At 43.8% G+C, this 24,115-nt stretch overlaps 3 protein-coding genes and 1 long non-coding RNA gene across 7 annotated transcripts; 2 read left to right on the top strand and 2 right to left on the bottom strand.

Annotated features, from left to right (window-relative positions):
• Positions 1-5,202: 5,202 nt before the first annotated feature.
• On the bottom strand, positions 5,203-12,096 carry LOC127293553 (uncharacterized). 4 transcript variants are annotated; one of them, XR_007845954.1, is made up of 5 exons: positions 11,651-12,096; positions 7,057-7,753; positions 6,637-6,773; positions 5,613-6,058; positions 5,203-5,522 (listed from the first exon to the last, which is right to left on the bottom strand). It is a non-coding gene; the product is annotated as an uncharacterized lncRNA (long non-coding RNA). The 4 variants fall into 4 exon arrangements; XR_007845955.1 differs by having other exon boundaries at positions 5,203-6,058; positions 7,057-7,196; positions 7,622-7,753; XR_007845953.1 differs by having other exon boundaries at positions 5,203-6,058.
• Positions 9,727-10,326, top strand: LOC127293552 (uncharacterized). Its single transcript, XM_051323194.2, has one exon. It carries the CDS (start codon positions 9,805-9,807, stop codon positions 10,153-10,155), a length of 351 nt encoding a protein of 116 aa, XP_051179154.1. The 5' UTR covers positions 9,727-9,804; the 3' UTR covers positions 10,156-10,326.
• A 1,432-nt stretch (positions 12,097-13,528) lies between the features above and the next one.
• Positions 13,529-14,713, bottom strand: LOC127348552 (uncharacterized). Its single transcript, XM_051374540.2, has 2 exons — positions 14,222-14,713; positions 13,529-14,119 (listed from the first exon to the last, which is right to left on the bottom strand). Exons 1-2 carry the CDS (start codon positions 14,373-14,375, stop codon positions 13,659-13,661), a joined length of 615 nt encoding a protein of 204 aa, XP_051230500.1. The 5' UTR covers positions 14,376-14,713; the 3' UTR covers positions 13,529-13,658.
• A 2,951-nt stretch (positions 14,714-17,664) lies between these two features.
• LOC127293550 (uncharacterized) lies at positions 17,665-22,494 on the top strand. Its single transcript, XM_051323193.2, has 6 exons — positions 17,665-17,845; positions 17,928-18,000; positions 18,643-18,750; positions 18,869-18,967; positions 21,139-21,264; positions 22,066-22,494. The coding sequence occupies exons 1-6, from the start codon at positions 17,702-17,704 to the stop codon at positions 22,197-22,199; spliced, it is 684 nt and encodes a 227-aa protein (XP_051179153.1). The 5' UTR covers positions 17,665-17,701; the 3' UTR covers positions 22,200-22,494.
• The last annotated feature ends 1,621 nt before the right edge of the window (positions 22,495-24,115 follow it).

Genomic DNA, 24,115 nt, shown 5'->3' with positions numbered 1-24,115 from the left:
TGAATGTAAACTGTCATATCTCGTCTCTCTCGAACGAAAGGAAGGTTCTACCCTGAGGAAGCAACTTCCCGCAGCCATGCGTGTCAGCATCAGGTTTTTAGCGCGCGGCATCTGTACACATCAGGTACGCTGGCCAGGCATGAACGCATATACGTCTCGGAGTCTCTACAGTGCAGAAGCTAGATTTTGCTATACCTTCAACCAAACCAAAGCCACAGGCCATGAAAAATTAACAAATCGCTATCCATCCCTGTTGTTGGCTAAAATGAGAAGGATATAAAAATCCTCTTCCCGTGGACATGATACCCAACCAAGCATAATGGTTGCAAAAACTATCCTTGGCCACCTCTTCTCAGGAGGTCATGGTCCAAATCATGGTTGGAAAGGATGGTGATTTATATGAAAGTAAACCTGAATTCAGTATAAATCCATGTATGGAGAGCCATGGAGGTGTTGAAACACATATGGTTCAGTATGCAGGAGGCTTGAATTCAGACTTCAGAGAAGAAATCTGACCTCATCTCTGCTCTCTTGGCCTGGCCATCTGGTGCAGTAACTAGTGATGTAACTGGACCAGTTTATTGAATCGAAACCATTACTAGTAACTGGTAAGATTCCGTAGAAGGCAGGCTAGCCCTGTATCACGGTGTGGTACATCAGCTAACAGTAGCTACACAGATACACCATGCATGCAGTTGCTTCTGCAGAAGTCTTTGCCCAGGCAGACCGTCACCCAGATGCATGTAAGGCTGGTGCCAACGCGGGCGGGTGGCGGGGCGGTACCGCCCGGGGCGGGGCGGGAGAGGGGCGGGAGGCGGGCGGGACGAGAGGGAGGGGCGCCGGCGGGGGCGCCGGCGCTAGCGCCCGCTCCCGCCCGCGGCGCGCGTTGGCGGCGAGAGGGAGGCGGGAGGGAGGCGGGAGCGGGGCGGCAGCGATGGCGGGGTGGGCGAGAGGCGGGGCGGGAGGTAGAAGACAAAGGGGTTTTTGCAGAAAACCCCCTGGACTTAGGAAAAATTGGTAGGATTTGGCATTTTAGGGTGTTTTGAGCCAAATTTTGGCATTTTAGGGTGTTTTGAGCCAAATTTTGAGGGGCTTTTTCACAACAATTTAAATAGAGCTGGCACTATTTTATGATGTAATCGGTAACATTTTAAGTTAAATAAAATAATTTCTTGCATTATTTTGAATGTCTAAACAAAATCGAGTGAAATAACTTAATGTGGAAAAGAAATGGTGATGTGGAGGAGAGAAGTGAGAATGGGGACTATAGCCCATGCATTGGCAAGGTGGGGTGAGAGTGGGGTGAGAGTGGGGTGAGAGTGGGAGAAAAGCTGACGTGGCGGGGCGGGAGGCGGGCGGTGCATTGGCACCAGCCTAAGATCTGTAGGATCACATTCGACACCCAATGGACAAATGGAGCACTGCAGTAAAACTGATGGGAAGCAACTTGAGTGACATTTTGTTTTCTTTGAACCAGAGATATCACATCAACGGCCCAAAAAATGCTACCAATCAGCAGAGCACCGATGCTCTTTGGAAAATGGGGAAAGATTCCCTTCCTCAGGTTTGACACAGTGTCTTGTCAAATGCGAAGAAGTTTGTGCAACATAGTTTTGTACGTGAGCCCCATTTCGAAAAAAAAGTTTTGTACGTGAGCCATTGCATCAGAGTGAACCTAGTGGGCAAAAGTTCTAGTAGTTTCAACTTTCATAGCTCAAGCTTCTCTAGTTCTCTTGCAATCTCTTTGTGAGAGTGCATGGCATCATGATCATAGGCCCCAAACATGTATTGATCAACTGGATAGACGCAAGTTGTATTATGGTTTATATCAACTTGGATTAGCCATCAAGGTTATCTTTTTACCACTGTAAACAAACAGATGAATGACAATATGAGGGTGACAGGTGCTCATGAAGGAGAAGCAAGAGGACAAAGATTGGTCACTTTACATGACCTCACTTCAACCACTACATTTATTGGGATTTGTAAGGTCACGCCCATTTTCTTTTGGCTCCCTTTCCAGGATTCAGAGCACTTGCATGTCTCTATCTTCATGATCTTTGTGAAGGTGTCTGTTGTACCAAAGGCAGCACTGAACTCTTCTATCTACTCATCATAGTACAAGCTTTGGCATCCTTTTATGCAGTAGAGAGCATATCCTATGAACTTTGTTTAGCAGTAGAGCGTTAGAATATTATTTTCCGAAGAGCATATCCTCTGAACTTCGTTTAGCAGTAGAGAGTTCGTGCACAATTCCCCTAGTCTGCCTTCGCATTTACATAAAGGACAAGGATGCTATCTTGTTAATACTACAGTACATGCCAAACTGGACTTGAAATGGTGAGAGTTTCACTGCGTATGAGTAATGGGTAGCAAGCTCATGAAGCTGCATGTTTATGGACTATGGTAAATGAATTCTCAGTTGATATCTATCACGACGCAGCAAGTTACAGTCTTTTTTATCAGCCCACACCGAAGTCATGAAGTGCTCTTGTGTTTCCCTATGGAAAAGGGGGATTCCTATACACCGACCAGGTCGGTGCCAACCAGGCACCGCACACCCGGGTCGGGTATGGGCCTGGCCCATTTTTTGCTTTTTTATTTTTCCGTTTCTGCTTTTTTCCTTTTTGTTTGTTTTTCTATTTTTCCTTTTCTTTTCTGGTTCTTTTTTTGCTCAAATTCAAAAAAGTTCAAATTTGAAAAACTTTCAAACATCGAAAATAGTTAATTGTGAAAATTGTTCAAATTTATTTTTTGTTCGTATTAAATTTACGTTCGTATTAAAAAATGTTCAAATTAAATTTTTGTTCATATTAAAAAATGTTCAAATTAATTTTTTGTTCATATTAAAAAATGTTCAAATTAAATTTTTGTTCATATTCAAAAATGTTCAAATTAAGTTTCTGTTCGTATCCAAAAATGTTCAAATTTTGAAATAAAAAATTAAAATTGAAATTTTGGAAAAAATGTTCTAAATTTGAAAATATTTAGAACAAAAGAACGTATTTTCGAAAAAAAAAATTAATTTTTTTTTGTAAAACTTCGCATTATAAATATTTTTAGCTTTTAAAAAAGGTAAAAATAAAAGACAGAAAAAGAAAAGAAAAAATAAAGAACGGAAATATTGGGCCGGCCCAAACCATCCGTCTGGGGTGTGCGGCGCCTGGTTCACCATGGAAAAGGACTTCCTCCGTTCACCAGGGCTAGTTTAGGTTCAGCCCACCTTCCTAACTCTATTCATCGAAGCCCAGGATACCAAGATCTCTACATAGGCCATCAGTCATGGGCCACACGTTTACTCAAAAGAAAAAAAAACATCCATGGGCCAAACACACTTCAACATTCTGAATAGCTTCGTTTGGACAAGTTCTTTTCCAGTTAAAACACAAACATTTTCTGAAAAAAAAATTAAAAAACAAACATGGGATTAAAGGGGATTTTCTGGACTTCGGTACTCTGACCCCGATATTACTTAGTCTGGCATTAAATTACATAGTGTATCGACCCTTATGAGTTTCCTTTAATTAGCTATTTATTCAGAATTTGTCACTTTCGCCTAAGCTACATAATTTTGAATTTGATATGAAAAATTGTACAAACATATACGTGCATCCTCTACATGCAAAAAAAATGCATGGAATTTTTGAACGCATGGAAATATGGATTTAGGGCCCGGGCCAATGTCAGGTTCATGAGTAGCTGATACTAGGCACGCATTTTCGACATGGGATTGTGAAAAGCTAGAAAAATAATTACTTCCGATGAAGGTTCAAGCGATATGCTCTATACCTCTATGTACTCGATGTGCCTGCATTTCTGTGAAGCCATGCCTTCCTACAATACTAAGCATGAATTGACGGAAATGTAGGCACATCAATTACTCATATTGAGGAGAAAACTTGAACGAAAATCTGGTTTTTTTAGGTCCCATCAAAAATTAAAATTTTCTTGTGGCGCCTTGCTCAGTCCCTTGCCTTCCAATTATCTGATACATCATAGAAACATATATCAACCACAAGTCCTTGCAAGTTATGTGGAATGGAAGATTCATAGAGGCACTCCTTATTGGATTGTCATATGGCCAGATGTGTTTGGGCATTGGCTAATGAGGAGATGGAGCATATGAATTTTACAACTTAACCGGAGGTGGCTTTTCTCGATGATTAACTCTATCTATCATGCAGAGTTTATATCCTTTATAGTCACTCTGTGGGCTGTCTGGTATGCACGAGGGAAGGCCATTCATGAGGATGAATTTTTGTCTCCCATGTCTACACATATGTTTGTGCGGCGTTCCATATCCGGGCTAAATGAAACAAGACCATCAGCAGATTCTTAATCTCAAGCAAGCAGTCGGAATCTTTCAAATTCGATATGGACCCCTCCGCCGGTGGGTCATGTAAAAAATTAAAGTTTATAAGGCAGTGTCCATGCTGACAAATATTGTCCCTTATAGTGCAGTTTGTAGAAGTGAGGATGATCTTTATCTTGGACCATCACCGATGGTTAGTTTGGGTATTACTGACCCGACTGTTCTGGAAACACTTGCTTGCCGAGAAGCTTCAGCTCTAGCTGCTGTTTTGGACTGTCGAAAAGTGGTTATCACACAAATTCATGCATTCCCATACTCCCCTTCTTCCTTTTTACCTCCAAAAACACATAAAAGGCGACAAGTTGCTCCTCTTGTTATCCTGGCTGTTTTTATCTTTATGGTAGCAAAAAAAAAAATCAATTACAACGCGAAAATGTCAAATCATGTGGGGAGAGTCTTTGAGGTTCAAGTCATATATCTTCCTAATCATAGTACCGAACCAAGATATCAGTATCCGTCAGACTAGATAGCATCATGATCTGCATGGTTATGGCACCTTACGCCTAAGCAGCTACAATGTGCCCTATCATTGGCATGTGCGCCGAACCATGGACGGATGGATACGGCTAAGCCGAACAAACTAAACAAATGCAGAGATCGAAAGCTGATAACAAAGACAGAGAAAGAAACGGGGAGCTGATGATAAGAAACTTATCTCCCGATCAGACGGAGAATCTGCAGGGCAGAGAGCATGTTCTGCACTTCCTGTTTCCGATGGTGATTAGTAGACAAAAGTCAAATTAATCATGGCGCCTAAACCCCCTGACATGACATAATGAATCCAGTAGGCGGTAGCCACGGCATGGCTGATCATGAGAATGCAGTGTCACTTTGTGAGGCTAACAGCTAGCAGTGTGTGCATTACAAGGTAGGCTTGTCCTAGTATATCATTTTCCAAAAAAAAGATTATTACATTTCCCCCAACACAAGTGCAGCTGCCAGCTTGAACCCGCCCCAGAAGGCCAGAAGACGATGGCCATAAATATGCAGTCCCACGTACGCCTGTGTAAGGATAAGAATCACTGTTATCATGTGAGCCGCGGCCACCACATTCACGACTTGGTTTCCAAAGCCGAGCATCACTTTTTCCTGAAGAGCCTGAAAAATCTTGTGACCTGTGTGCCACCCACAGTAGCAGCATCAAACGTATCTACAAAAGAGGACATACATAAAGAGGAGGCCGTGTCCATGAAGTGCTTCACGAATCTCACGACGACAAAAGCAGCTGTAGCTCCCATACCCGTCCGCAGTTTGGCCGAGAAACCGCCCCGTCGTCTCGCTCGCATCACATGGAAGTGCCCGCTACAGGTCGCCAGTGCCAGTATCTTCTTGTTCCTGCGGCGGGCATGGGGATAAATACATGTGGCCTGAACCAGAGTTAGCACGTACAAATGATGCGTAGGACAAGTTGGGCACATCAGCAGTTCGCACACATCACATGGATTCAGTTAATCAGAGCGTGATTGCAGGCTTGCAGCAGCCTATCAAGTGCGGCAGAGTGTCCCCATCCCCTCCTGTCTAGACACTCAGCCATGTCTAGACGGGGCCATGTTGCAGTGCATGACTCGTCTCGGGACGCAGACCTGCATCATGCATGGCTGAGTGTCCGATCCTGTCTTCTCTTCTCATCCATTGGCGCCCACAGGTCCCCATTCCATTCATCTTGTGGAGAGGATGGAACAGTACCTGAATCCAGGGATCCAAATTAGTTATTAGTGGCCGTGAAAAGAGGATAATAATATATGTGCGCAGACGTGGCCTTGGATGACTGTGAAATGCAGCCACCAAATGGCCATGGCCCTGATGCTTCACTGTCACTGTCTCCGTCATTCCACTTCCCCCATGAGACAACGGATAAGGACACTGGAGTGGCAACATTGACTGGAACTAATGGTGGACGTATACGTTGCATATACTTTTTATTCTTCCGCATGATGAGAAGCAGTATTCGTTTCAATTTTAAGTGATTAAAGAAGCACTAGTCCTTTACTCTCTTTGTTAATTAGTACGAAAGATGAAATTTAAGTGTGTGCACCTTTGAAGCGCTGACGCTCTAGATTTCCAACATGGCTTCTAGCCTTTAGTTTCAAACAATTTGATGATTACAGTGAGTTTAGCCACCTTATGCTTTTGACCTTGTTATGCTAGCCCCACTAGAAAAAATAGCCTGTCTCATTGGCTTTAATTCTTCTTGAATTTTAGGTTTTCCTTTTCTCTATTAGAATTTATAGAAGCAGAAGAAGCTCATGGTGGAAAAAAAATACCTAGAAGTACTTCACTTTAGCACCAACTAAGATTTATGGTCCAGCTTTCAAACATCGGCATCATGTGCGGTGATTTATGTTCAACTTCTGGCTATAACTTCAAAAACTTATCCCATAATCCAGAAATTCACCTTTATCTGTATACAATTACAACATCAATTCAGTTAATGGAAGATGTTGTATGACTAGCTGCACTAGTCCTGCACTAGTGCACATGACATGCAAACTGGCCTTCTGTAGCTCTCAGTTATTTTTACTACTCCCTCCATCACAGTTTACACGACAGATCTATTAACCAAAGTTTGAGCAAACATGTAGATCTTGGAGTTGAGACGTAAACAAGAATCTACCTAAGAAAAAGTTTTACGAAGTTTCAACTCGATCGGTAGTCAAATGCCTCTAGGTATGGATATATCTCACCTCACTTTCTCTGGGTACTTGTGTAATCTTCTTGGAAACGAACATGCAAACATTAATTACTCGTGTTCCACTCAAACTCTCTCCACCCAATTACGCTCGCACCCTATCAGAATAACAGTGACGTTTTCATAGAAGATGGCCTGCAATTGAGTAGCATCACGTGTATGGGCCTGAGTAGCATATGGCATGAAAGGGACTAGGAAATTTATGGCACCACAAATTGAAATTGACGTGGAACAACTTGTATACTGCCCGCACTATGTGTCTAGGCTGAGCATCATGCCAGGGAGCAAAATCATTACGTAGTCTGGATATGAGCCTACCTATGGCCAGTATAAAATGCAGACCTAATATCCAGTTGACAACCAATTTGCAAAAAGAAGAAGCACCATGTGCTTACAAAAAATATTTAAATGGAAGACAGTGACAGATGTTTGGTATAGCTTCCTAATTAGCATAATGGAGTATATATGCACTAACCAAATGTGGCTAAATTTTGGAAATACCAACATAGAATGAATGTTGAGATAGGCCTTGCCCTTAATCAAACAGTCAGGAAGTGTACCTGTGAGGATCAAACACATACTTTTGTTCAGTCGATATTGCCGTTTAGCTGATAAGGAAAAGATAGATGGTATGGCAGTAGCCAAAGACTCTTCCCGATAGTAACAGAAGAAGCCTATTAATGTGGAATGGTCTGTGAAAAATACATGTGAGCAAGTCAGAATGTAAGGCAGCACACAATGGCATCCGCCGCCAAAGGACAGCGCCCGGAAGCAAAAGGGAAAGTGGAGTTTGGAGAGTGAGATGGTAAAATTATCTCGCATCATACATGTCCATTTCTTATGCCAAGTTAAATTCTCATACTGGCTGGTACCCTTTAACAAAAGGTATAGTTCAAACTGGAAATAAAATGTTACACTGGAGCATAAGAGTAGGGTTTCAAGGAGCTGATCAAGTTCTGATGGAGGATTCATGCAATACATTGGATTTATGGAGGTCTTTAAAATTGTAATTTATTCTTATAATTCTAGTAGATATATAATATTCAAAAATAGTTTCAGATCTTCTTATAAATAAAATTTTCAATCTAATGTCTATTTAATGAAAATGAGTCTCATAGAATGCGGTTATTATTTTCTAGTAGTACGAAAGTGCATAGGTACAGAGTTTTCCTATACCTTTCCCAAATCTTATTGATATGCTCAGGTACCAACATAAGATACATCTCAGACTGTTGTCAAAGTGTCAAGACACTAGACTAGTGCTACAGCACCATATACATAAGAAATGTAATGGCCCATCCTAATAGTAATAGTGGCACCTTACAAGAAACAAAAGATGACATTTCTTCAGAGGGAACAAATGACAACATCTACTGATATTAAAAGGAAATAATCAAATAAGCACGCACTTCCATAAACTGAGTTTATTTTTAAAATCTTCAATGGAGCCTTCACTATTTTTTTTAGTTATCTTAAGTTTGTTTACCAACAAAACAATTCAAGCAATCATAGTTAACATGCTTGATCATCTAATTCATGATTTTATAATGCAATGAGCAATTCAATTTGTGGGAAAAAAAATCACCACGAAACAAAGATTCCATGGCCCAGTCTAAATCGTGGAAGCCATTTGCCATCATTCATGAAAAGAGGTGTCAACCGACTAAGGTAACAAACTTTTTTTAATAGAAAGGCTTTGATAACATGATACTACATTACTACCCTGCAGCTCTAATAATCATACGTCGCTGGTGGAAACAATATGGATCTATCCTCTATGGTAATTCATTAAATAATTACTAGCCATATATTTACATATTAGCAACATGAAACAAATGTTTGTGAATTTATTATTCAAAATACTTTCAAGGTCTACATTTCATTTTGCTAGCATATTATGACAGAAAAATAGTTTCCCAGAAAAAATATTATAACCAAAGTATTCCATTGAGGCCATGATACATAAAAATGACTTGTATTTGTGGGTGGAGTATGTGTACATCCTCCATGATATGCAAACTCATAATTATGCAAGGAGATACCTCAGACTATCCTAAGAACAAACTGTGAACCAATCTGTCCCCTATAAAAGGCGAAAAAACATGGACGATATTTACTGACAAGAACATCCAGGTCAAATACTCTCCTTTTGAGTTATGGGCAGAGAGATCTGTTATGTTTCTACGGCACCTTGAGTTTATGGACTGACTTGTGTTGGTGCATAAAACCTAATCTCGTAGCAGGGTGAGATGTCCTCTCTATATCTGGCAGCTGGTTGGCTCATGTTATCATAAACAGAACTGTCTTGCTCAAACCTTTTAGAAATCCATACCTACAGGAAACTCAAGAAAACTGAAACATGACAAAGGACCAAATCCTTTTAACCAGAAAAACATATATACTGGCAAGGGTGGGTTGATCAGCAGGGGAAAAAACTCAGCGAAGGGACAAACTTTGCATTTCTGTGTGGAAGGGGAGAGGCCCCCCAAATTCCCACAGCAACAGCAACCGCAACCCTTTCTAGCCACCAACTGATGCCAGAGTTTTTTAATGCCAGGAAAAGGACAGCAAATGAGGCCTCACACCCAACTAACTCTGTCTCAAATCTCTCACCTCAGAACATGCACCAATACCTTCCAATCATAAATACACCCTCTCCACACCCCTGCCCTCACAACCATAATAACCTCCCTACAAATAGCCTCCAAGAAACCAAGGCCAGCACAGAGCAAAAGCAGCAGCAATGGAGATAGAGTCAGTCAAGTGCGAGTGTTGTGGCCTGAGGGAGGACTGCACCCAGGACTACATTACCAGTGTGAAAGCAAGCTTCTATGGCCAATGGCTGTGTGGGCTGTGCTGTGAGGCTGTGAGGGACGAGGCTAGCAGGAAGAAGCAGGCTCATCCAGGAGTGGAGGAAGCTGTGAGGGCGCACATGGCGTTCTGCAAGAAGTTCAAGTCCAACCCCGCCGTCCGGGTGGCTGACGGCATGCGTCAGATGCTCCGGAGGCGGTCCGGCGACTTGTCGAAGCCAGACACCTCCAAGAAGTACAGTAGTGCGCAAGTTGGAGATGAATCATCCGTTTCATTATATTGATGAAGGAACACACCAATTCTGTGGCTTGTAGATTGGCTAGTGCTCTTCTCAGCCTTAAGTCTTTTGTTCCATTTGTAAGTCTTGGCTTATGTTCTTATTATGGCAAGAGTTCAGAATGTACATAAGTCATAAGATTTCTTGAAAATAGATGCTAGTGGTATTTGGCTTTGATATACCTCTTCAACTGGTGCTGCTATCCTTTTTTTTTTCTCCATAACAAACGGTGTTGCCTGCTCTTTATGTTCAGAAAGCAATCATGGGTCGCTAAGGTATACTTAGATGAATTAATTAGTTTCTTGTTGGAACCTAACAAAGACAGGGAGGAGGTTAGCATGTGCAAGCAACATTTTTCACAATACTCGCTGTGTCTGACTTGACTTGCGATGGAGACGCTACAACAAGAATCAAGGCATCTAGCCGGTATTACCCAGAGCTGGTGGCTGTATTTGCATCACTCCACTGTGCTCAGCAGTGATGCTGTTTTGGTCGTTCCGTTATTCACATAATAGTGATAACTGATCAAAGCAGGTACACTTTGCTATCAATATTGCAGTACTGTGCGTATTTCAGATGAGTGTATGGCCACATTAGGAACAGACTGAGGACTATTTGAAGACACAATTTTTTTATTCAAACCTCTGCATCTACCGGTCCAACAGTCCTTAAAATAGCGATAGAACACCAAGGAATCTATCTATTTCCAAGTTGGTTTTTACAGTGTTTACAGTACTGTACCATGCTTACAAAGAAAACTGTGACTTTGTCATAGCTGATAATTATAATGGCTAAAGTGAAGAACTGCTTAAGTGGAATTGCAACAGTGATATCAGCTCAATTCATGGTCCAAAAACTGCATATATTAGACAGTATATAAAGCTACGGCCTGATATTCGGATTACATGGAATGGATTTGTTTTCTTCCATCTATATTTTGCCAACGACTCCACGATCAACAGGCGTTGAACTGTTATCAAAAGATTTGCCTATGTGTAAAGACATGGAAGGAGACTTTACAACCTATTAGTGTGTTAGTGGTGCTGTTCACAGTCATAGACGTAAAGTTTCGTAACGAGAAGAAATATACTACAGTATTATTTTGAGTTGCAAATCCTTTAAATAGTTATTAACTTATAATTTTGGTCAACACATTAAGCATGAGACAAAAAAAAAAAGAGGAGATTCCATCTTTGACCATTGTACCACAATTAAAAAGTGGCATACAGATGCAGTTTATGAACACCAAGTTTTCAGAGAGTGTTAATTTGAAGTTGTCGTCAGACATGTGGTAAAAGTAGTGCAGCAATGTCATCCCAAAGCTCAGACACGAACACACAGTCACACACGCACCTGCGCACCACACGAGCATTTGTGGGACAAATTTTTGCAATGATTTTTCGCAACGTGATTAAGAAAGGGACAGCTCAACATGGTAGGGAGACACTAGGCTACATGGTCCTCTGCAAACTAGAAATGCCGGCATAAGAAAAAAACACACCTGTTCGTCTGCCTGCGCAAACCGTCGAGCACCTGGCGTACATGCCGCCCGCTCCCTCCCAAGCCCAGCCTGTCTCCCTCCATGCGGTCACACCATTTCAAACCGGCCCGGCCGTTAGCGATCAAACGACAGCGAATCTGTACCGAGCAATTGAACTGTAGCTGGCGAACTGGAATCATGACGGCATTCGTGGATGCCGAAATCCGCCCAAGAGAAAAAGGGAGAAGGAAATAATTGTGAGAGCGCTAATGCGCAATGACTCATTGCCAATGAGTCACCGGAGGATTGCTGCTGCCACCGCACTGGGTTGCGCAATTGGATGGGATCAGATGATGTAGAGGCCAGAGGATGATCTCGGGGCTCCTCCCCCGCTGTTCACGGTGGTCGCGCCAAGGAGGATGGCAAGGACAGTAGGATGAGAGCAATGTGCACATTGAGGGGGTGGTGGGCACTGGACAGAGACGATCGATCCATGACTGTCGAAATTTATTGTTGACCAAACTTATTCCAATGATACATGATTTATATTATTATGCATAATTGATATACTAGGTTGAATCTAATTCAAAAAATTACTTCCTCCGTCTGTAAAAAGATGTCTCAACTTTGATTTTTTTTAGATATATCTAATGCACCCAAATTTTGATAAAGTCGACACAAAATATCATACTACTCCCCCCATTTAGTCAAAATCAAATTTTATACTACCTTTATTCATAAACCAATGTCGCAAGTTTATCTAAAATTAGATGTATCTAGACACTCTTTAGAGCAACTCTAGCAGATTTTGTAAAACAGGCCAAACACATATCTTTCCAGCAGCTTTACAGTTTCACTCATTTGGGTCACCAATCATGCACCTCCCGTATTGAAATCGTCAGCGCGGCCGGTATATATAGAGGCCGATGCGGCAGGTACGGGTTGAAACCCTACTTTCCCACCGTCGCATTCACCGCTCCGCCGCATCCGCGCCCCCACGCTCCGGCAAGAAATTCCACCGCATCAGCCGCACCCACCGCGGGCCCTAAATGCCTAGCAACAGGAGTTCGGATAGAGGTGCAACCAGATTGGGGACGAAAGCGCCCCGCCGCATAGCGAGCCGCCGGTCTTCAGCAGCGCGGAGGAGTGCGCGAAATGGGTGCACTCCGAGGCAGCACGGAAGCGCAGCGCACGGCAATGGACCAACTTGTGCCCCGTGCCACCAGGGAAGCTTGCGTACGCCATTTCTGGCGAGGGGTCGTCCTCCGTAGGTTGCCGCTGTCGTCGCTCTCCCTCGACATCCGACGACGAGGCAACCTCGGACGAGGAGGAGGCGCCCACAAAGCGGTTCAACGACGGCAACTACGTTGACAACAACGAGGAGGAGGTGCCCGCGATCGTGGCGGCCCGCATCATCAGCGAGGCGAAGGCTGCCACTGCGTGCAGGCGCGAGGAAGCCGCCATAGCATGTCAGGTAAGCGCCTTCGAGGCCGCGCAGAAGGAGGCCGCCATCCGCCGCATCAAGATCGAGCGTGTCATCCTCGAGGATGACTAGAGCTCGCCGTCCGCCCACCGTTGCGCCTACATGCCCTAGTGAGGTATCCCGGGGCCAATTTTTTTTGGTAAAACTAGGTTAGAAGGGGCGTGTACAATTAGGTTTTATCGTGTTGCTTTTGTAAAATATATGATGTACATAGTTGAATTACACCGACGAACTCGAACAGACGATGAACTCGTAGTTTAATTCTCCCGCAAAATTTGATTTCAAGTTGATGGGTTCGTATTTACGGGATCTGATCTGCGCAGGCTGGAAACGTGAACAAAACCGAATTTCCGGTTCTCTATATCGTGATTTTACGGGCCAAGATTTAAGGGATCTGCTAGAGTTGCTCTTGTTGCTATTGTTTATATACTTCCGGTCCAACTTGACAAAACTTGATAAAATTTGCCAAATGTGTATCTAGTTCATTTTAAAAAATTAAAGAAAAAAGGTCTTATGATCCAGTATAACAGGGGAAGCAGTACTACTTTATTGGTTCCAATACCTGGCCCAAGCTACGTCTAGCTCGCGCTCCTTCTTTTCAAGAAGTGCGGGTGCACTTGCAAAACTAGTGCGCAACTGTAAGAGCAGCCTCTCCCTCATGACCGGCCACGGCGAGTTTTGCCGCCGGCGCTCCTCATCCTTCCATCTCTTATCGCGTTTGTAGACGCGTCGCAGGCAGAGGTCGGCAGACTCTAGGGTGTTGAACTCGTCCATGCCCCACTCGCTCCCCGTGTCGGAGCCTTCGGCGTACAAGACCAAGGTCGTCTTGTGGCCGATGATGCCGCCGGCCGGGGCCGGGGCCGTGACGGGGATGCTGTAGCAAATTTTCCAGGTGCCACCGTCCACGGTAGTGCCGGGCGGTCTGGTCTCTCCGCCGTCCGATGGCGGATTCCTTGGGCTGAAGAAGTAGACGTGAGCGTCATCCCCCGCGGGATTCTTGTATTCGTCTGTAGGTTGGGGAATCAATCGATCAATCAGTTTACTTATGCAGCCGGCCTGCAGGACGAAGGAACGAAATCGATTTGATGCGAGCAAGTAGGATCATGTACCGCAGAGTTGCTGGGGATGGAACGCCAGCACGTTGAGGTCGTAGAAGGCGCAAGGTGGCAGCGGCGCCGGCTGCTGGCCTTGCTGCTTGCGGCCGAGGGCCTCGACGAGCTTCTTGTCCAACGCCGTGAAGTCCTCGCGCCACCATGAATCCATCTCGATTCTCGAGCAAAACCTGGATCGGGTACTCCAAGGGCAGTTAATCGACACCGATTCTCACGTGATTGCGTCCCGTCCGTTACTATTTATCGCCATCGATCGAAGCGTTGCCGACCGGACGGAATCCGACAAGGTAACCGAGCGACGACCGTGTGGCTCTGCTCCTCGTGAACAAAGCTAGCCGACTCGGAAAGGTTAAAGATTCAGGGTCACGACGTGTAAGTGAGAGACCATCACCTCACCAACTGGTGTCGGGGAGGAAGAGGAACCCGTTTTTTTCTCGTAACGATACAGTTGCTCTACGCGTCGAAGAAGAAGAAATTGGGCTGATGTCAAAGCGGTGCTGCGGCCATCCGGCCACCACACCAGAACGAAGACAATAATTGGGAGACGGCCGTTATTGATCTATATAACGACAGAGCAATGATCCGTAGGCCGTAGCTGGCGAGATGGAATCATGACGGCACCCGTGGACGGATTGCGCAGAGGATGATCTCGAGGGTTTTTCCCGCGCGCGCGGTTCACGGCGGTCGCGCCAAGGAGGATGCGTGATACGAGGACGGATGAGAGCAATGTGCACGTCGAAGGAGGTGGACAGAGATTGTTGATCCATGACTCGGAGTCTCGGACTGACAGTAGGCCGTCGGTTGCATGTACAGCTTTCACGAGGCACCGGAGCGAGCTTTTTTTTTTTTTGAAATAGAGGCTATGCCCCAGCGATGCATACGGTCGTCTTTATTATTTCGTGAAATCTTACGGGCGGGAGGTTGTGCCAGACAGACGTTCCAGGCACACGCACTAGGCGACAGCTGTTACGTTCAGCTGTCAAAGAAATGGTAGGCTAGCTGATATTACGTGCCGTTTTTCAAAAAACACTTTTAAACCGTGCGATGAAATTACAATTCGTTTTCACTTCAAAAATCCCCACGATGAGAGCTTCAAAACTAGATCACATTTTCATATGTTTCGACGAATTTTTTTAACAAGCAACTTTAATGCGCGACAGAGCAATTTTGTTGTGCAAAAACAAGTTTGGTGTGGAACAAAGCAATTTTGGTATGCAACGAACATGTGCACTTTTTGGTACACGAAGGCACAACTTTGGTGCCCGGCAACAATTTTTGTGTCCATGGAGCAATTTCAATGTGTGATGAAGCAACTTAAGTGCCCTGCAGAGCAATTTTGGTGCCCGGCGACGCAGTTTTCGAACCCTGTAGAGCAACTTTATCGTTCGATCGAGCAAATTTAGTATCCTGCGGAGCAACTTTGGTACTCGACAGAGTAAATTTGGTTTGTGACGGCCCAATTTTGGCATCCAGCGAAGCAACTTTGGTGTCCACCGAATTAATTTTGATGGATGGTTGAGCAACTTAGGCGTCCAACGATGCAACTTTGGTTGTGAATCTAGACCTAGTTTATTTTAAAAAATTAAAGAAAAAAGGTCTTATTGATCCAATACAGGGGAAGCATTACTACGTTATTGGTTCCAATACCTGGAACAAGCTACCTCTAGCTCGCGCTCCTTCTTTTCGAGAAGCGCGGGTGCACTTGCAAAACTAGTGCGCAACTGTAAGAGCAGCCTCTCCCTCATGACCGGCCACGGCGAGTTTTGCCGCCGGCGCTCCTCATCCTTCCATCTATTATCGCGTCTGTAGACGCGTCGCAGGCAGAGGTCGATGTCGTCAGGCCCTAGGGTGTTGAACTCGTCCATGCTCCACTCGCTCCTCGTGTCGGAGCCTTTGATGTACAAGTCGAAGGTCGTCTTGTGGCCGATGATGCGGCCGTCCGTGGCCGTGACGAGGCCGCGGTCGCAGAATCTCCAGGTGCCACCGTCCATGGTAACGGTAGTGCCGGGCGGTCTGGTCTCTCCGCCGTCCGATGGCAAATCCCTTGGGCTGAAGAAGTAGACGTACGTGCGCAGCATCCCCCGCGGGATTCTTGTATTCGTCTGCAGGTTGTGAAATCAATCGATCGATCAATCAATTTACGAAGGAACGAGATTGATTTGATGCAAAGCAAGTAGGACGTACCGCAGAGTTGCTGGGGATGGAAGGCGAGCACGTTAAGGTCGTAGAACGCGCAAGGTGGCAGCGGCACCGGCTGCTGGCCTTGCTGCTTGCGGCCGAGGGCCTCGACGAGCTTCTTCTCCAATGCCACGAAGTCCTCGCGCCACCATGAATCCATCTCGTCTCGAGCAAAATCTGGATCGAGCAGAGGACTCGTAGGGCGATCAATCCACACCGATTCTCGCGTGGTTGCATCCCGTCCGTTACTATTTATCGCCATCGATCGAGGCGTTGTTGCCGGCCCGACGGACTCGGATCGACTCAGACAAGGTACCGACGACCGTGTGGTTCTGCTCCTGGTGAACAAAGCAACCCGACTCGGGAAGGATAAAGGTTCAGAGACCATCTCCAACTGGGGTCAGGAGGAAGAGGAAACCGTTTTTTTCGTAACGACGCAGTTGCTCTAAGCGTCGAAGAAGAAGATGATGAGCAAACCGAGCTTGGCAATGCCGTCAGGGAAGGTGGAGTTGAAGAAATTGTAGATGATCGATGTCAAAGTGGTGTTTCGGCCAGCCGGCCACCACATCAGAACGACGACATAACTGGGAGACGGCCGTTACTGATCTATAACGACGTCACCCGTGGATGGATTGCACAGAGGATGATCTCGAGGGTTTTTCCCCGGGCGCGGTGACGATCCACTGTTTTTTTTTTTAAAGATTCGAGAAATACAGTACAAACGCAGACGCTCACATACACGCGCATACACTCACCCCTATGAACGCACACACGCACACCCTACCCCTATGAGCACCGGCGGATTGGATCTTAAAATTGACGAAGTCACCACAGACGCCTCGCTGTTGACGGAAACGTTGTCTCCCACAGAATGAATATTCCACCTTTATGAGACACATAGATATTAAACCTGGGGTTTGAACTCTGGTGAGTTGGGGGTACAACCACTCTCCTAACCACCCAACCTGATGTTAGTTCTTTTAAAAAAAATGTGCTACATAATTGGTCAAATTTTGTAAAGATTGAGTTTGACCATAGATGGAGTAGTAGTGGTGAATTCATCAGTCTCGAAGCTCTGCCACTCTGATTTTCTGTACACTGCGATGCTTCCAGAAAAAAATGGACGTGACACGATGAGAAAAAATCAGGCTTCGAACCTGTTTTGTAGCATTGCAAAGGGCTGAGGTCATGTCCAGCCCAACGAGATTTGGAAAGAACCATCTGGCGAAGCCCAAATTACACTCTTCTAAGACTTGTAAGCCCACTGGGCTCAAGCTGCCTGCACAACACCAATTCACTATGCAGAGGCTCTCGCAGGGGGCACTCCGCCGCCTCCTCTCGCCGCCGTTCGCCGCGGCAGCTGCTCGCTGGGCAGCGCCGGTGACAGCGGAGGCAGGGTCCGGAGGAGGAATCCCCATCTTACGCTTCGGCAGCAGCGCCGGGGTACGCTCCCGGTTCCTCATGGGTTTTGGGCTCCTTCCACGCCATGCTCTAAGCTTCCTGATTCGTGTGTTTTGGGCTGTAGGTTGCGGCGACTGGTTGGAGTGGCGGATCAGGGATCCGCTTGTGCCGTAGGTTCTGCACCTACAACGAGAGAGGTATGGCCAGTGCCCAGGGGCTTCGTTTCACTGCCTCACATCTATGTTGTTTTGTTGTTCATGGGATGCGTTGGTGAAATGGAGTACTAGTTACTTTGAGTATCTAAATTCGCAAGGAATTATGCTCTGTTGTACGCTGTTGGATAGTGATTGTATGATTGGTGTAGGGATTTCATGTTTGTGAAACATTGAATGTAAGGTTCTTCTCGAAAATAGAATGGAAGTTTGGTGATGAGGCGTCCCTAATGCTAATTGTTTCTCCCTGTCTCGTGGTGAACGCTTTGTCTAATTATAGGCTTGCTATGTGTTTGATCTGATGGTCCGTGTTAATTGCACTGTTAGCGGCTTTCTTTGAGAACTCTTGTAGGTTGAAAACTCACCATGGCAGACTGGTCGTAGCACCTGTAGAATTGATCACTATGACATCGTGATTACTGAGTTCTGTTTCTGTGGGTTATGCTTTGTCTCCACATACTGCTACGTCACTATGGAGTTATGATGTGATAACTCGCGTTGAAAGTAGTCGCCTAGTTGGTGAACACAACCTTCTGAACTTCTTTATTTTGCTATACTACAATTCTATGAATACTCTTCCGCAGTGAAACTCTGATAGACTTATCTAACTTTTGAAATTATGCGTAGATGACAGGGCACTTGAGGAAGAAGTTGAAAAGAAATTTGGATGGATGTTGAAGATATTCTTCATAGGAACTGCTGGCCTTGTTGGGTGGCAATTCTTTCCTTACATGGGTATGGTTGCGACCTTATGATGTGCTAACAAATGTCTAGTTGACAAATACTTGGCTTATTATCAACTTACAATGTTGTTTGGCTGATGAAAATGTCGTCTTGTCTGACAAGTTTTCAGGGGATAACCTACTACAGCAATCCATTACACTTTTACATGTCAAAGATCCCTTGTTCAAGCGGATGGGAGCTTCCCGATTAGCTCGTTTTGCAATTGATGGTAATCAATTTTACATAAGCATATTTATTTTTTAGATTTCTTGTGCAATTTATCTCATGCAATATTTTGGCTCTACAACATTTGTGAGCTACTTGTTTACAGTTTGCAGCATCATGTAGAGGGAAACTGTTATATAGTTAAGTCGTTTGCCCGCTGAAATTCAGCTGAACCAATCGTGCATGACATTTTTTTCTCATGAACTCTTCTCTTTTACAAACCTTATCAAGACGCAGGGGTTCGTGCAATACCTTAAGTAGAAGAGGAATGACCCCATTTATGAGGGAAACCAGACCAAAAACCGTATTTTAGAGTGACTAAGAAGGATCCAGGCATACCTTTTCATTTTCATGTTTTAAACTTGTTTAAATCCTGGTCAAACCTAGGATTTGACCAAGATTCAAATATATGGGCATAAAATTCAAAAAAAATAGAAAAATGAAAAACCACCAAAAGCCATGAAGGCCATCCTAAAATAAAACAACAGGTGAGCAGCCGTTTACTTGCCATTCCACATTGGCTTACTGCAAGCATCAGAGACGTGATACATCGTCACTGCGTGGCTAGCCACAACACTCAAAGGGAGCACATGGACGACCGAGTGGATCTCATTAGCTTGTCCCCTCCACCAAACACTGGCCTAGGGCATGAGGCCTCATACCAACTGAAGATGAGCAATCATCTACCACCTGAGTGCCTCCTTTCTTTCCCCTTTCCACACCTCTTGTTCACCTTCTCATGTTCATTATGAGGGCGTCGATTTCCTGGATGGATTGCATCGCCAAATGGCCCTGGAAAAACTTTTCGAGCTTGGTGCAGGCCTTGTCATCAAACTTGCCTTGCGACCCAAGAGGCCAAAAGCAAGCAACTGAGAACTCCTTGAAGGTGCATTTTTCTCTTTTCCCTTTGGACTTGTAATAGATTCCCCTAGGGTATGTCCAGGATACACAAGAGTAACAAGAGAAACCATTTTTCGGTAGCACCGTAGCATAACTGAATATGCTATTATGGTCTGTTGCTTGCTCTGTACTTGTAAGTTGTAACTAGCAAAGAGTTAACATTTTGAGTTACCGCTTTCAGTTTCGATTTGAAGCTGTGCCTATATTGCTTCTTCCATTTACATATTATTTCCTGGGTGTAACAATAGTTTTTAATTGAAGTAATTATTTTAGGAGGAAATGGTCTAGACAAATGTTGTTCAGGATACCCAGACAAGATGTTCTAAGCGAACCAAAGTTTAAGGAACAAGACTCGAAATGTTCGCGAACAGAACATTATTGTTTTCTTTGCTCCCCGTCGAAGCTTTGTATGAACGATATCTGTAGTTAAAATTTGGAGGTAATAACTGGATTAGCCCATAATATGATCAGGTGGTTTATACTGCATCAACACCGTGGGACTGCAATTGGGAATAGAATTGCTAACAAGAGGAAGGGTGATGGTGTCTGTAGGGTTTCTGAAGTTTTTGGCAGAGTGAAGCTAAGTTCATTGTAAAACAGAGTGGGTTCTTCTCGTACTTAGCATTGTGAACCATTGTGAAAGCGAAATAGCATGCAAACTCTGCAGCAGTTGTCGTGTATTTTGAGGTGTTACTTGGCTTAGTTACAGGAGTTGCTTATTTGCTGGTTATTATTAATATGGCATATTCATCACCAGCACAACTATTGATAATGAACTGTTCTGAAATTAGTATTTTGCAACAAGTTATCATCCACACGTTTCCCCTGCATGAGAATGCACATTACCACTTGACCAGTTACTTGCATTTCAACAAAATGTCAGACCTGTGGGATGATATGCTTCTTTCAGTAATTGTTATCACTTATCACTTAATGAAAATATTTTATTCTTGAAGATTGCTACTAGCCTATGACATGTGCTATTGCTTATTGTTATCATCTGGTGAGGGATTTAGGTGTTTGGATATAGGTCGTATCCCACAACCTTAAAGGTTTTAAGCTGATGGTCAATAGCTACAGAATTAATCTGAATGCCAACCCTGTCTATAAACATATAAAAAAAATGTTGCACTAGCTATGGTTCCATTCTACTCCTATAGCATGAGTATATTACAGTTAACTTCAGTCCATTTATGTTTCTCTTCTTTGACGGTTAATTATATTCATTTTCTATTTCTATTGAATGTTCTTACTAATTTCTTTTGGGCGGCACAGATGAAAGGAGAATGAAGGTGGTAGAGATGGGGGGAGCTCAAGGAATTCTTGAAGTGTTAGAAGGTGCTAAAGATGATAAAACACGCAAAGAAGCCCTGAAAGCTCTTGTGGCACTTTCGAAGTCAGGTGAGTTAAAATACTAAGGTTTTCCTTTTTATTTTTGTGTCTACTTGATTTTAGTTCCCTTTATCATTCTGGTATGTGAAGTAGTAGTTCTCAATTATTCTGAGCTGCATTTTTTGTCTTGTCTATTCCCACGAACCCACGATTGATATCATGTTGTGTTATATGTTTTTTCGGTACTAAGGGGATTCCTGTAGTGACAAACTAGATTGCCCTTGCATCAAGGTGGCAGTGTTTTCCATATCAGCAGGTTTAATCCAATTGTTTTAAGTTTCATATGTTAGTTGGTTCTAGAGATACACACCACCAATAAGGGAGTGAGCATATGTTAGTTGGTTCATATGTATCAAGCTTCCAAGAACATTGGCATGCATCTGTTTAACTTTTCAACTGTAGTTTCTGCTAACTTATTATGTGAAAGCCATGGCATGCTGAAAGAGGGGTGTTTCTCTTAGACCCATAATTGATAACATTAGACCGTGAAGTAATCTCACACTTGTGTGTTACCTGCTAGCTACGTCATGGCTTGTGTCCAAGCTAAGGGTGTTCATATAGGTTGGGTTCAACGCGACCGAAACTGGCAATAGATATCTAGTTCAGGTTCCCTCATTGTAAGTGCTGTCAACTGCAGCGGTAGTTCAAGAAACTGTGTACGTCGGTTTACGGGTTGCAGCAGAACTGTTTCCCTGATCCAAGCTACGAACGTTGTTTGTTGTGTTTGGGCATTTGTGCATTTGGACTTTTTTGTTTCATTTATAGACTCATGATGCCCTGAAGTCTGAACATATTTCTTCTGATAAACAGATAAAGCTGCGGAGTTTTTGGACAAGGCAGGTGCCTACGCCATCGTCACTTCCACTCCGAATTCCCCTGAATATAACGAGATCGAGACCTGCAAGACTAGCCTTCTTAAGGCGTTTGATCAACTGAAATCGTGATGGTCAAGGGCCCTGAGTAAATTCATCTACATGTTTCCTCTAGACTGGAATTTAATGGTACCTTTACTTTAATTGAGGCAAGAAAGCCAGGTCGGTGCACTTCTTTTTTTCCCCTGAGTGTTCCAGCTTGACACCTCGGTTTTGTCGCTGGAAACCATTTTGTCTGATACATTTGTTCCAAACAAGTTTGGGGTGCTTTCTTTGTATGATGGGGATCTATGCAGCTATTTATTAGTTATGTGATTGAATCAGGTTATAATGTTAATAATCACTAAAGTATTCTATGTTTGTGTCAGCATCTGACCTGATTATCAAACGCTCTTCAAAATATTCAATATTCTTAGGCTGCTTCATCCGTGAAGAGGCCACTGGCCTCAACTGGAATTATTTGGCTTTTTTGTAACTTCTTAACCTGTTGTCGGGATAACTTAGCCAATTCATGAAGACCTACGCAGTTTCGAGCATGTGTAGGTCCGAATGGGATAGATAGGCACTTAGGCAGCCAGCCTGAAATGCAGGATGATATAACCTTTTCCCTTTCAAGATGAGTATGTCTTTTTTTCTCTCTAATGAAATACAGGATTCCCTTTCAAGATGAGTATGTCTGTTTTTTCCTCTCTAATGATGAAATACAGGATGATACCTTTTCTCTTTCAAGATGAGTTATGTCTTCTCTTTTTTTTCTCTATAATGATGACTAGTGACTAAAGTGTGGTGACAGATGCGTTCATTTCCAAATCCCGAAAGCAAAGAGAGCACAAAATGGTTTAATGCGAGTTGGCATAACATGCTGAATGGTATTCTCATCGCGTGCTGTGGTGCTTTGCGCCCCTGAGTTGTAAGACGCCTTTTTTTTTTTGGACAACAACTTGAAAGGGGCAGGGTGTTCCGCATTTCCATATAGGAAAATAGAGATGCCCGCTTTATTTGGGATAACCGGATAAGAACTAGATATATAGATATTAAAAAAAATGGTGCAAAGCCCCTAGCAATCGTCGAAGCAACAATAGTACAAAACTCAAAGACGAACACATAGTCAAATGCCAAACAACGCAAGCACTGCCGCCGCCAAAGGAAGAGAAACCAAGACCACGAAGAAGAGCGGTATTCGGCCGCCTGAACATTGGAGGTGGATAACATACACCTCAAGAACCATATGTCATCAGCAGCATCGTCCACACAAACAACCGCTACCAGCCCTGAGGATCTCCGGTTGAGTCACTCAAGTGTCTGATTAGAGCATCTATAGCAGAGAGCCCGTATATTGCGGAACCGAAAACGTCGAGTTCGGTCTCCCGAACTGTTGAAAAGAGATGAATTTTGTCACGGCGCAGATTAAAAACCGAACTCGCGAACTGAAAAAACATGGGGAACATATTCATTCTATATCTATGAAAAAAATAAGTTTCTTTCTCTTGTTTGACAGAGCCTTTGTGTTGAAAATATTCTTACTGTTATTGTATTATTTTCTTTATAGTGAAACAAGTTGGGAAGAAGTTGTTAATAAGAGATTGCCCAAGGAAATAGGTAAAAAAAAATTCCATCCAAGATTTAATAACTGATCCATTCTCATCCTAGGTAAATTCCATCTTATTGTGATAGAAATTAAGAGAAATAAATAAACTTTAGTTAATGTAATAAAGATACCCATTGTCATTTCCAAAATTCCAACTGATGTCGCGGGAAAATCAAACTCGCGATTGAACCCAATTTGCTCCGATCAAGCTGAATTCATCGATAATTTACATTAATCTAGGTAAAATACATGATAGTTCGACCTACATTCGGTAATTAGAGACCTAAAACGACTAGATTAGTCCCCGGATCGACTAGATTGTCACCGGGGCGCTTCCCGTCGGCAGCGGAGGGTTTTTGCTCGCTGGCGTTTCCTAGGCGATGATGAGCGCCGCCACCTC

This window comes from Lolium perenne, chromosome 4 (assembly GCF_019359855.2).
Source record: "Lolium perenne isolate Kyuss_39 chromosome 4, Kyuss_2.0, whole genome shotgun sequence".
In the NCBI taxonomy this organism is placed as follows: domain Eukaryota; kingdom Viridiplantae; phylum Streptophyta; class Magnoliopsida; order Poales; family Poaceae; genus Lolium; species Lolium perenne.
The sequence above is the reverse complement of the archived record's forward strand: the minus strand, read 5'-3'. Positions and strand labels throughout refer to the sequence as shown.

What these genes read in the sequence shown, in the direction of transcription:
- LOC127293552 (XM_051323194.2), top strand. Translation starts at nt 9,805, where the DNA reads ATGGAGATAGAGTCAGTCAAGTGCGAGTGTTGTGGCCTGAGGGAGGAC.
- LOC127348552 (XM_051374540.2), bottom strand. Translation starts at nt 14,375, where the DNA reads ATGGATTCATGGTGGCGCGAGGACTTCACGGCGTTGGACAAGAAGCTC. An exon ending in CCATCCCCAGCAACTCTGCG is followed by an intron (nt 14,120 to 14,221) that starts GTACATGATCCT and finishes CCCAACCTACAG; the next exon opens with ACGAATACAAGAATCCCGCG.
- LOC127293550 (XM_051323193.2), top strand. Translation starts at nt 17,702, where the DNA reads ATGCAGAGGCTCTCGCAGGGGGCACTCCGCCGCCTCCTCTCGCCGCCG. An exon ending in GCTTCGGCAGCAGCGCCGGG is followed by an intron (nt 17,846 to 17,927) that starts GTACGCTCCCGG and finishes TTTGGGCTGTAG; the next exon opens with GTTGCGGCGACTGGTTGGAG. An exon ending in TGTGGCACTTTCGAAGTCAG is followed by an intron (nt 21,265 to 22,065) that starts GTGAGTTAAAAT and finishes TCTGATAAACAG; the next exon opens with ATAAAGCTGCGGAGTTTTTG.